Source organism: Fundulus heteroclitus, chromosome 11, assembly GCF_011125445.2.
Source record: "Fundulus heteroclitus isolate FHET01 chromosome 11, MU-UCD_Fhet_4.1, whole genome shotgun sequence".
In the NCBI taxonomy this organism is placed as follows: Eukaryota; Metazoa; Chordata; class Actinopteri; order Cyprinodontiformes; family Fundulidae; genus Fundulus; species Fundulus heteroclitus.
In genome coordinates, this window is record NC_046371.1 from 34,103,555 (window position 1) to 34,117,049 (window position 13,495).

At 43.1% G+C, this 13,495-nt stretch overlaps 1 protein-coding gene across 1 annotated transcript in view; it reads left to right on the forward strand.

Annotated features, from left to right (window-relative positions):
• The window catches only part of med13a (mediator complex subunit 13a), a 101,697-nt gene that overhangs the window by 18,973 nt on the left and 69,229 nt on the right, over positions 1 to 13,495 (forward strand). Inside the window, exon 3 of the mRNA XM_012865213.3 lies at positions 12,456 to 12,624. Coding sequence (XP_012720667.2) covers positions 12,456 to 12,624 — 169 coding nt within the window. The remainder of the gene's footprint in view (positions 1 to 12,455; positions 12,625 to 13,495) is intronic.

The window sequence follows — 13,495 nt, forward strand, 5'->3', positions numbered from 1 at the left end:
CTTCACTGGGTCGTACACATATGGACGCTCATGTCTGGCTTTTTATTAGGAAAGCTTAGAAATTATTGGACGTGAAGGGGAAGGTCAGAACGGTAGAGGCAGTCATCTGCTGCCTATAACATTTTATCACTGCACCATCTCTTCTCTGGTCACTGGAGTCCCCACATCTCTTCATTACTGGGTGTTGCAGCCAATCTCCTGGGATTGCCGAAGGAAAAGTGTGTGTGTGGGGGGGCACGACGTTTATGTCGTCTGTCTCCTCCACTAGCTTGATGAACATTGTTTGGGGTTCCTGCATTAATGGAAGGGAAGAAAAGCTACTAATAGTTGCACTATGCAAGCTCGATTTAATGTCCTCTGGAATTGGTAGTCGTTTTTGTCAGCGGTCGCTGGAACATGGAGTCTTTGTGGCTTAGCTAAGTTCACAAGTTCTTTTTTCCCCCCTTTTTTTTGTTTGTGCCATGACTTTCCTCTGTGCATTTGAATCGAGGGTGAAATAAAAGGGGCTCTGTCTTGCACCTCAGGGCGGAACATCTAGTTCCAAAGGGCATATTTCAGTAGTCTGTGCGGGGCATGTTGCCTGAAAGTTTCACTTTCTTCCAGGTTAGCCGTCTTTTTTTTCCTGGTCTTTGAAGATGTTTCAACAGAAAGTTATTGTACTGCTTTCAATGCAGCAGAAAAACTATTTGAAGCTCTGTTTGGAGAATGCAGATGTTTGCTGACAGCAAATGGGGGAACATATACAGATAGGCACCAATATGTCCCTATCAGTTATCTCAGATAACAATGAAGAAAAAGCCTGAAGATAATTAAGTCCTGTATTGCAGCAGTATAACCTTACATTGAGAAATGACTTCCTTTTGTTCAACTGAGAAGAAAAAAATATATTTTTCTCAATCACAAATGGATTATTTATTGTTGTTCCTAACACTTCCTTTAAAACTATATATAGCTGAGGCATTTTTTTCTATTTACTCTTCAGTGTTTAACTTGGTCAGAGTTTCAAATCTTTCTATTGATAATCCACGACTTTCTCTTTCCCTGGGTTACATGCAGTAACACAGAGGCTCATTTTCATGTATTTAATCTCGCCACTAGTGGAGCACCATAAATCACTAATATATCATCAGCATTGTTAATACTATAAAAGATGGTTTGGAATCCAATATTTGTCCGCTCTCAATTCAAAATAGTCAGAAAATGCCGTTAATGTATTGATCCTGTTGGATGGGGTCTTCCTGCAGTAGATCTCCACACCTGACATTGGGTGATGATGCGTTAGCCGCTGAAGGTCACAGAAAGCTGCTTAAGTATCTTTACGACACAGGAGAAGGAAAGAAGGGAGGAAAAGGAGGATCGCCGCTATTGATCTTGTCATCCCAATGTTTAACAATATTATCGTCACTGCATCATTTTTGAATACTGTGCAGAGAATATCTTCTTTTGCTGCCACCTACTGGCACTTCTGCTTCCACAAGCTGTTTCCTCTAGTGTTTGACGTGCTGGGTTTGCTTTAACTGGTCCAATAAACCCTGTAGTCTGTGATCCCTCCGCAGGTCCAGTTTGTTTGCCGTGTGAATCCCCAGGCTTTCAACTGTAAAACAAAATGCCGTCTGCTAGCGTGAGCCCCTAGTCTTTTCAGAGTCTGTGTCGACTGTGAAAGTCGTGCAGTCTACCCAGCTTAACAATGCTCAGGTGCTGTCTACATGCCAACCAGTTGACTGGGAGCGAAAAAACAGTTTCTGCCCCACCATCGTACACCTAAACATGTGGGTTTTTCTAACTTCTGCAAATACTTTAACAAGAGCTGAGTGCCCAGACCTCAGTCTCTACTGAAAACCCGCGGAGTGAGCTGGAAAGAGCAGCAAGCAGAAGAGAGGGGGACCGTGGATTCTAGATGAGATGGTTGGAGGACCGTCTCTCTGTTTAAATGGTATAGAACAATAACAAGTCATGCCTTGCTGTCGTGGGGGGATTTTACTCCTCTATTGTCCCACAATGGGGAACATCAAGGGGAACAGAAATGTACTCGGATTACGTTATTGCTCACTTTTAACTGTGGGATAATGCTACTGCAAAAATGTGAGCATCTCACAGCAACTTTACCAGCCATGCCAACAGATGTGTCTGCCTCTCTAATAGTTGCGTAAGGAACACTTGAGGTGAACACGACAAGGAAGCGCCTTTGGGGACAAACATACTGGCAAGCCTCTGCTAATTTTTCAGAGCTTCTGTTCCCGCATGCTCAGCAGTCGCGCTGCTAAAAGCGGCAGATGTGTTTCCGTGTATCCCATTATATGCTGAACGCGTTAAAGAGAGGCCGCTCCCACACAGACAGCTGTAATTGTAGAACGTGGGATCAATTAGAGTCTGGACACTGCGTTTGAGCGGTGGTCTCAGTCAGCTTTGAAGGCCACCGGTGCAGTAAAAACTATGGGTTAAATGTAAAGTAAAATGTCAGCGCATCTGGTTCGCAAACGGCTGACTCAGCGCCTGCAATTCTGCCGCGCAGCTCGTAACGACATATGTGCTCTCTCCGAGCACTGGCAGAAGTGATGACACACGACGACTGTGATACAGACTCAGTCCTGCGGTGATGTAATAGGCGGCGTAAGCGCCGGAGTCCAGCGAGCGCCCCGGGCAAGGATTCAGGAAGGAGAAATGCCACTCACTCTTTGGAATCTCCAAGTGTTATTGAGTTGGACAACCTGTGAAAGTCGGGCAGAAATTTTAAATTCTCCACACATTGCTCAGCTGTCAACATGAACAAAGTATGTCCAGAAGCATTAAATGGAGGTTTGTTTGTCCCTTCCACGGGGCTGGCAAGGCTGAGGATGTGCATCAAAGTCAATTAGATACACTTGGTTAACCTCAGCTCTGGAGTTGCGCCGCTTCCTTTTTTTTCTGCCCGCTCCTTTCAAAGATCTTCCAAACTCCAGCGTGTAAAGGCAGAGATTGATGAGTTGATAAAGCCCGAGCAGCTCCTGGGAGGAAAAAGTGGCCAATGGCCTTTGTGCTCAGGGATCAATTTTCCAGGGCTAATCCTCCTGCCTGTGAAACCACCCTGAGCCTTCCTCTTTTCCTCCCGCTCCATCTCCTTCTCCCGCTCTCTCTCTGATGGATCTCCTTTGGCTGGCACAGCGGAGAGACTCTGCCATGCGTGCAGCCTTGGCCCATGGGTGTAGTCTGCCTCTGCTTCCCCCCCCCATCTCTGCTGAAGAAATATTCTTTAATTAGTAATGGAGACTTTACAGAGAGGTCCCTCTCTTTTCTTGCAGATAAGCGGGGAACAGGAGGATAAAGTGAAGGGAAATAGAGTGCCTCTTGGCCAGCCTGGGTTGAATCCCCCTGAGCATCATTGATCATAAGCCATTAATCTTTCTGTTTAATGACTGACTGCTGCCCTAATTGCTTATACACAGATGGGCAACTTCAAAGAAAGACACCTGTTATTTTACCCCCCTCACAAGTTTAAAGGGTTTAGCAATCGAGACAAAACAAACCACCTCATAAAATATGTTAAATGTGTGTTCTGTAAGGGCATGGCTAATTTCTTAGTTTTTCCCCCATCCTGCAGATGTGAACGTTCTTTATTGTGCTGCTGTGCTTCTGCCTAAGCGCTCTTCTAAAGGTCAGCTCATCTGGGTTGGCTTCATAGGAGGCAGAGACATGAAAGTGTCCCAAGCATCACCTGAGCCCATAAATCTTTGTCTAAATGAGGTCACTCGTCTTTGGGCCCTTGCTCTTCCCACTTCCAACAATTCACCCACCTCCCTAGCATGTGCACTCTCTCAGATGTGTAAGCAAGTCAGACTGTTCTGTGTTTAGCACAGCAGCTTTGAAAAGGATGCACCCTTGTTTGCTTTCATTTGTGCATATTGTAGAATTAAGTGCATTACATAATTTCATTGGTTGATTTAGTAAGAACGTTAGCATAATGTATAAACCTCGTCACTGTCACTTCAACAGTTTAGACTGGTTATATACCAATATATATTTTCTTTGTCATTTTATTTAATTGAAGAGAATATTTGACCAAAAATGTTTTGTCAAGCTTGCCCCATAAATTGCTGAATTTTAAATTTAAAGAATTTTAAACTGACCTAATCATTTCTCTTTTAAGTCTTTGTAAACATTCTTGATACAATTCTTTGAACGTACAAAGCAAATCTATAACTTGCTTACTGGCTGGGTGTATCATTTAGAACAGGGATCTTCAATTCTGGTCCTTGAGGTTCGATGTCCTGCAACTTTTATGTGTCCTTGGTCCAACATACCTGAGTCAAATAATCAGTTCATTAGCAGGACTCTGGAGAACCTTTTGATTCAGGTGTGTTGGACCTCGAGGACTGGAATTGAATAGGGCTGTGTTAAAAAAAAAAAAAATTTCCAGTTATGAATCGATTCTCATATTAATTCCAAAAAAACAATTCATAAACCCAAAAATTAAAAAACAATTCATAAACCCAAAAATTAAAAAAATTAAAAAATTTCGCTGAGTGAGCCGACATTACTTGCGCAGACATTACCTCGTACGCGGTGGGTGCATGCGGGAAAAGAAACGACTCTACATGCTAAGCTAATCAAACATTTTACCATTCCGCCCCCCGCGTCGTCCCGCTGGGAAAAAGTGGGGGAATTGTAGGAATTTGTCACAAAATGTTGACAACAGGTACGCTTGACTATGAAGGTAAAAGGTCCGCGGAGAGTCCGTGTGGCTCACAGTCTGCGCATAGCTTGTAAAGCTGTAATATTGCGTCAGTAAAGCACACGAGAGCTGACTTTAGCTTAACAACCTGTTTATTAGCTCTTTTTTTGCTCTGAGACTTAATTAGAACAAAAACAACGCAAAGCGCCATGCTCCACCTAGTGGTCGGCGGCATTAATGCAACATATATCTATATTTATATCTATATCATATATTTTTTGATACCAGCAATCTAATGAGAGCTGATTGGATCAAATTTAATCGAAAAGAATCGATTCCAAATCTTGAGAATCAGAATCGAATCGATTCTTGAAATTTGAATCCATACCCAGGCCTAGAATTGAAGACCCCTGATTTAGAACAACTTAGTGCATAGAACAAACTTTTGTGCACACTGGTCACTTCAGAGCTGTAGATTGTGCATTGTAATCAAACCGCAACTATGTTGAAAAAAACTACACCAACAATTAGGTCCCAGCCATATATAAGAGTTTAGTATCCTGGTTTGCTGTGTGAACATACGTATCTTGTGTTTAAGACTCCTATTTTGAAGTAGGAGAAGTAGTTCCTCGTTTGCGCCTTTGTGTTGACTGAGCCAACTGATAAAGAGCAGACTGGTAGAAAAGAGAAATGGTGACAGACGAGATATGAATAGTTTCAAACCGCTGTGAATAACTCAATGATATAAAGTTGTCATCTGCATTATTGCTTATCTAACAGGCCATTTCAGTTTTTAATGAGTCTGGTCAATGTTTAATGATCTTGTATGCAATATTCCAGGTGCTTGGCACTCAAACTTTGGATGGCAAAGATATATTTGGCCAGTAAGATGGATCTTCATTGTCTTTTTTGCCCTCACCCTGAGCTAGATTTTAAAGACCAATATAACAAAGCTTTAGAGAGAGGGGTCTTGTCATTTTGATGATGGAAAAGAAAAAAACATGCGTGAGAAAGAAGTGACTTAATCCCAATCGATGTCATCATTGGAGTTTTCCCCATTAACTTAAATTTCACTCTTTCCAATATTGTCCAGCTCCACGTTAACCCTTGGTGACTATTGTCACAAATTTGCCTCGAACTGTTTCCAGTCTTAATGCAGCCATGGTGCAGATTTTATTCAACTAATGGCAGTTGATGAATATTCCACACATACCAAGAATTGCACTTAAAGTACTTCGCTGCCACCTAGAGGATAGGAGTTATAATAACGTATACTTATTTGCATAATACACACTCAAATAAATTTTCACTGTATGTGCTATAGACAAACAAACAACCTGGACGTAATACTCTGATTGCCATGAACAAATTATTTTGTATAACCGAAAAAAAAAATCAAGCATGCCAAGTTCACGCGTAGCCGGATAGCGGGAGAACGGATACATTTTTATGCAGTTAGGCATTTCATCCACACGTAAATGGCGTTTAAAAGAAATGATTCTAAAACCTCCGGCCAAAGGGGAGATTTTTAAAAACTTTTTTTTTTTACCCTGCTATGTGTGCACAAGGCCTTAAATCACAGAGACCCCTTCTTCTAGCCCTGTCCCTTAGTCTCTTGGCTCTTGATCACATATATCTAATTTTGTCTGGGGGCGGGGTTAGGCTTTTACATCGGAGGGAGTTACACTTCAAGACTTCATTTATTATTCTATTACCTAAAAGATAAAAACCACAACAAGTGGAAAATAAGTCTTTTTATACTGACTTATTTTTAGAAGACGGCCTAAATCTTTAATTTACTTTCATCCCACTTGTTAAGCTTTGTGGTTTTTGAGTTGCTTACAGCTAAACACACATGTTTGAAAAAAGAAATGGCCTATTTCACAGCTTTTTTTAGCCTCAAGATTGTTTTAGTTCTGGATTTTAAACGGAGGACAAATTTCTTTAAATGAGTTCACTTGAGATGCAAATCAAATCATTGAAGTTTTAACTTGTTTAACCTATTTAAGGGAATATATCAGGTCTCACAAAACTTAGATTTGTCAAACTATAACAGATTTGTACTGGTCCAAGTTTGTCTGGATGTCAAGAATAAAAGCTGCCACACTTCTGAATGGGAAGCCAGTTGCAGCACTCTGTTGTTTCATGGTTTGCTGGGGAGCATCAAAACCAGCGTTTCATACTAATGCCATAAAAAAAAAAAACGCCAATCACATAGCTGTGCTTTTCTACTTATGGGAGCGAAAACTTAAGTAGCTATTTAGGCAACCCTCATGAGCTGCTGCATGTTTAGATGCTTGAAGTGGATTAACGATAATGCCAGCTAAGACTCCTGTTCTTGCTTTTTTTCTCCCAAAGAAGACTAATGGGTGTTGCTCTGGGACTTGTGCAGACAAATGCAATAAGGTCAACAAACATGTTCGGGGATTCACGCTTTAAAAGTACTTTAGAGTTGGCGTTATTCTGTTCCCATAAAACCCCAAGCTCTTAAAAATAAAAAGTCCCCTCTCTGTCCTGCAGTCCTCCTACCTGGGCATGGCTGGCTTCGTTTGCTTGCATCTTTTGTAGAAACCTTCATACATATATCGTCCTCTCTAATCAGTGTTGTTTTGTTTACACGAGAACAAAAGCTTGCTCTGGACTGCAGCGATGCTTGTGTCTGAAGTGGCGAATGTTGCAGCGGGCCTCGCACAGCCAACGCGAGGTCGTTAGGTGCATTTGATGTAAACCAGGCGCCTGTTTTCTTTCTTTTTTTTTTGTAGGGCTTCTTGTTGCTGCAGGCAGGGAAGGACTGAGGAGTAACAGGCGACAGGCAGGGCCACAGAAGAGGCAGATGTGGTCATAGCAGGGAAAGGAAGGGAAGGGAAGGAGGGAGGGCTGCAGCAGGACTGTAGGTTTAAATGCTGGTTTGATGTCTTTCTTGTCATAGATATGAGTCATGCCGCTCTCACCGTTTCCCTGTATGTGGACGTTATCAGTCTCACTGAGCCTGGTGAATTCTAGAACCTGGCCTATCCTCCTCCTCTTTCGCTTTTCTTAACGCGACACAAGTGCTTTAAGGGGTGAACTTTCCTCGCTTGTTGACTTTTTGCCCTCTTGTCTGCCCTGTGTCTCAGGATGGCCACAGCAGCTGCTAAATCACTTAACTCAGGCTTAGTTTAAAAAAAAAAGGTCTCCACTCTCTGCACACTCTCTTTACCTCCACTGTTCCTTGAAAGGCTTTATTCTGTTGTTATTTAGCCCGGTGCCGTGAATAATTAATAGGAAATTGCTGTTTTTCCTTCCCTTTTCCTGCCTTCGCACCGCTTTCCTACGCTCCGGATCTTATCCTTCATGATATGTTTGCACCTGATGAATTACTTTGGTTCTCTCAGAAATTGCTGTGCACGTAGCCGCCCGTTTCTTGGCAGCGAGCCTGAGATTGCTTTTTCCTCTCTGGTTGTTGGTGAGGGTTTTATGGCCACTTCACGTCGCTGCGTCTACTAGAGGCACAGCTGTTAAAAAGAGCTTTAGTGGAGTTAGGATAAATGGCTCCTTTTGAAACGGCAAGCTTTCTTTGCTTTTTTTGCCATCTTTAAAAAATATCTAGTAGATTTGTTTTCTCATCATGGTTTAAAAGTAACAGTTTGTTGATTTTGGACAATTTGGAAATATGTTAAAATTAGCGTAAAAGGTCCAAAGTTTTTCTGCTTGTAGGGGAAAGTTAACCCGCGGCGTTCCTGTGCAGTCTATCTTACTTTCCTTCTCACTTTCTTTCCTTGTGCTCATGTTTGTTGGTGTTGCACTTAAAGTCTGACCCTGATAAAACTATCTGCTGCGAGTTTCTGGGGTACTTTTGTTTTTGTTTTCATAGTTATAAAATCGCCCTTGAGCAAAGTCTGCTCAAAAGAGTCTGGAATATGGGGTGAACATTTTGTTGGAACCCTGGATGTCTTAGATGTTGGTTTGGGGTTCTAATTGTCCCATTTAATCAGCAGGCGGCGGGAGCACGTCACAATCCAGGGAACTTGATTAAGTCACTGGTGGGCCATCTTGTTCTTTTTCAGCTCCTAGTGGAGCCGCCACAAATGGCGGGTTGCTTTCTGTACTTCTGGCCGAGCTCACGCAGAGACGGCGCACTCGGGGAGATGTTTGCTGCAGACTTGACTGAAAGGAGCTTAAGTGCTGTAAGATGTGAGCAGTGGCTGTTAATGAGATTAGACCTGCATGCAGGCCAGCGCAGAATGTGATTCAGAAAGCAAGACTGATACGGGTCTAATGGCACACTTCTTTATTGGAGGCAGCAAGGCAGTGCTTGCTGTTTCCTTTTCAGCCTCCTGTACCAAATAGCAGTTTTCACATAATGCACAAGATGCAAGTTTAGTCGGAATCTTGCGCTTTGTTTGCTACGGTTGGATGGCTAAACAGTACTAGTATGTTAGAAGTACTGATACCATGTGTGTGTACTCATAAATGAGCTGCACTATCACAGGACCCAGTATGTGACGGTAATACGCCGTAAAGTGAACGCAAGCCAAAAAGATGAAGACGTACTGTAGCTGGACAAACCACTCAACAGTGGCGTGGCTTTGCGTGTCAGGTAGTAGAGGAGGAGCTATGTTAGCAGTGACAGAACCAAGGCCCGACGTCCAGCAAAGTTGCAAAGATGAGGGGAAAATATGTCGCTTTCGTCACAAGCAATGTGATAAAACACAACAATGCAACGTGGACGTCACACCAGTGTTTTCACTGCTGTTGTACAAGAGGGGCACCCTGCCCCATCATCAAAACAGCCCCCCCCCCCCCCCAACAAAGTCACAGCATGTAGTCAATTATTATACATCTATGTGTGTTCACAGTTAATTTAATTAAAATGAGCCTTTCTAAAGAGCACCCGATCACATCCTGGTATTTCTGTCTCTACATAACGGACATGAGTCCGTGGACATGAGTCCGTGGATAGGTACGTGCAGAGCTCAATTTTACTAGCGCGGCACACCATAAACTGCTTGGCGGGAAGAAGTCTTCACATTGAAGCGCTCCAAGGCAGTCGTGACTCGCAAGGACCTACAGCCTCTCTGTGCCACGGACTCACAGGTGTGCAGTGTGTGTCTGCTGAGGGAAATGTTGGAGTTTCTCACAAGAAATGGCCAATAAGTGCGCTTGACTATGAAGTCTAAAATGTCTGCGTAGAGTGCGCGCGCTGCCCTGTACAACCAAGTGTGCAGCCGCCTTTAATGTCTCTCCTAAGCTTAGTTGGACATGGAGCAGTCATTAAAGAGAAATGCTTATAAATGACCAGCTAGTTATCCCCGACAGAATTTGTATCACTTGTGTCGGGAGAATGGGATCCAACAGGATAAATGCGTTTATTTCACGTGGTGCCCCGATTACTTTAATATACAGAGAAAGTTTGCCTCATACAAATATGATGATGATCACATCTGTTTAAACTCAATTATTATAAACATTTAGCTCAATACAGCATGGTCTCAATAAGTAAACGGCTCTATGGTCGTTTTCAGATGTCCTACAAAAATACTGTTTGCTTTGATTGTCACACATCACCAAAAATCTGTCTGGTGGAAACAAAAATCCACCTTTCTGTGTCCATCACTGAAATAAGATGGCTGCTTTGTTCTTGGTAAGCACATTTTTGCTGCTAGACAGACCCCATGAATGGATCAGAAACATCCCAAATGTAATAAAATTATTATTGAATATAATTTCGCTAAGAAATATGCTAAACTCTGGCAGAGTTTCATTTTCATTAAAATCGAAAGTGAAATTTTTTTAAAGAGATTTTCATTCAAGTAAGAAGTAGCCTCGAAGAGAGGCAGGTGGCCTTCAAAATATAACCATGTGTAAAGATACATGATAGAGACAGAAACATAAAAAGAGAGACAAATGGATAAATAAGAGAGAGGTTAAAAGATGCAGAAGATGGCTGCTCGTTTAAAGTTGTATTCTGTGATATTAATGGAAAGCTAAGTGGAAGAAAAATCTTTTCAATGGCTCAAAAAAGAGGCAGCACCCACCCGAAAATATTCAATAGCTTAACAGCACATGGATAGACAAAGATTTGGCTCTGCGGAGAGTCACCTGCATGCAAAACATTTTCTGGGTTTGGACACTAGCCAAGCCGTCGCCATCGCTGTGTTTGATGACATGCTCCGTGAGGGGTGGGGTTAGCAAAAGTTCTGTTCTTGTGCTACTTTGTAGAGGCTACAATTGCTCAGGAGGAAAACCCCCTGCAGCACTGGGGGGTTAATAAGGTATGGATCCCCACTTTGGGTAAAAGATCCTGCAAGTAGCGCTCAGCTCCATGGAGCCGTGTGGAAAGTGAGACTCTTTCACTCAGTGCGACACTGTAGATGAGAACGGAAGCTGGCTAGCCGCCGTTAATGCAGAAATTCTGCTTTTCACTCAGAAAATCACTTTGTTCAAATAGATTTAGACCTTCTAGACACACTTTACAGAAAACATAATGTGGCTCAGCCAGAGTTTTATGTTTGTACAGTTACGTTTCTATTTCGGTGAAAGTTGTGGCAAGACTGTTGGAAAAATTCAGTAAACGTTAAAGTATAACATTTTGTTCCACTGAGAGTTTGGTTCTATGTCAGTAAAACACAATGAATGTAGTTCTATACAAGTCAACCACTGTAAAACTTTAGATCTGTTTTTTGTACCTGATGAACCTAAAGCATTCAAAACTGAATTGTAAGGAGTCTAAAGGTCGTTATTAGTACTCGTGACGGTTCTTTGTATCGGCGAGTACCAGTTGTAAGTACTTGCACTCGGTTTGAACAGTTCTGGCTGCCGACGCATCTCTGGTTAGGGGTGGGAACAATGTCTGAAGGTGCTTGGGCGTAAAGGTAGCGTGCTTCTGCAGCATGTTACAGCATCAGTTGGCTACAGTACGTCATCGCTGATTGGACCAGAACTAGAACACTGAACCTGACTGAGCTGCGAGGACAGCAGGGGTTCATCACATCGGGGTTGTTGTCATCCTCAATTTAACTCATAGAGTCCACTCAGCCTGGATTAAAAAAAAAAAAAAACAGCTGAAATAGACCAAAATATAAACTCTAGGTTCCATGACCATTTTGCTGCTCCACTGTGAATTTTGTGGCTACCTCAGAACATCTTGTGTTGAAGCGTCAGTGTATGGAGGAACAGTCCCGTCTGCAGCCTCCGAAGCTTCAAAGGGAACAGCAGCAGGGTTCTGCTTTGCCTCTCTTTGTCCAAGCGAGCGCTTTTGTTTTCATTTACATGCCGTCTTGTCATAATGTCACGTTTAGGCCTCCTGTTTTGCATTTCAGGAAACGGTTTCGTTATTTTTATCAAGGTGTCCTGAACGTCACGCTCGACAGATTGCAGGAGTTGCTTTGTTTCTCATTAGCCGATAAGGCTGGATCTGAAATGAATGCAGAAGACATCCACGTGTTCTGATTTATCGGTCTGGTGTTTAACTTATTTTTGCTGTTGGAGAATGCTGCTGTCTTATTGTCCCTCTTTGTAATCCACAAAAAATGTGGCTTCAGGATGGGCAGTTATTGTCTTTTTGTAGTTATCTCAAAGTTTATTTTTTTCTAGCGATTATGATAAACCCAAGCTGCTGACGTTTACGTTTATTCTATTGTACTTGTCATTGATCCTTCTTTCTATCATCGATATTCGTCTGTCGATCAATATATATGGTTATTGAATTATCGTCCAGCCCTACTCTTAAGGCAAAGCGCTGTTTGGACCAACCCGATATAGAGAAAAGCACAAGCTTTCCTGTGGTCTCATGAGTTTTTCCACCTCTTTGTGTTTTCTTTGCCAGCCGAGGACGACGATCCGTCGGAGAACGGCCTCTCCTACGAGTGTCGCACCCTGCTGTTCAAAGCCATCCACAACTTGCTGGAGCGCTGCCTCATGAACCGCAGCTTCGTGCGCATCGGCAAGTGGTTCGTCAAACCCTACGAGAAGCACGAGAAGCCCATCAACAAGAGGTACGTCGGCCATTCCCCCTTGTATGTTCCCGCGCCGCGTCTGTTCCCGGTCACCGTTTGAAAGCATCCTATAGTGACGCGGCTACGGCGTGGCCGGTGATTATGCTAGCTGTTGTGTGACTTGCATGCAAGCTTCGTTGAAACAAATTAAAGTGAAGCTTGGAGAATGAGTCTGCTGTTTTTTTTGTTGTTTATTGTTTTTAAAAAAAACAACATTTCCTATTAAACAAATGCTAGGCTGGCCTCAGTTCTGGTCGTGCAGATCTGATCCAAAATACTGAGCGCTCTACATAACCTTTGTGATATTAGTGTTTAAATATTAGCCAGAGAGGTGCTGTAGTGGCCCCATTGTCTGCCTCTAACTCTTGAGCGTGTGTGCAGCTGAGCCGACCTCCGTCTCGTCGCAATCTGCTGAGCTGGATTTCTTACAGCGGCTGTCTGGCCCTATTGATAACACGCGCAGCACTTGTGTAGTGAGGAAACTGCGGCCATGGTGGCTTTTCATTCGCTTTGGGTGCACTTGCTCCCCACTTGTCCCGTCTCACAGTGTCTGCGCGCTGAAAAAGCCGCTCTCAAAGATCTCTCTAGGTGCTTGTCTGGAGAATTGGAAGCGCGGGGGAGATGCCGCAGGTTTAAAGCTCGTGGAAATGGCACGGCAGGAGAGTGTCTGATAAGGAAGCTTGATATGCGGTGTTTGAGCGAGCGGCGAGCGAGCTGCAGACTGGAACAGGGCTGTTTACTCTTCAGAGCTTATTGTTTGAATTCTTGCCGGATTTCCCTTTGACTGGAGCGTGGACGTCATGATATTAAAAGGGTAGTATTGAGCGGCTCGTTGCAGGGAATATAGAGCAAATTGCACAACCTTTTTTTT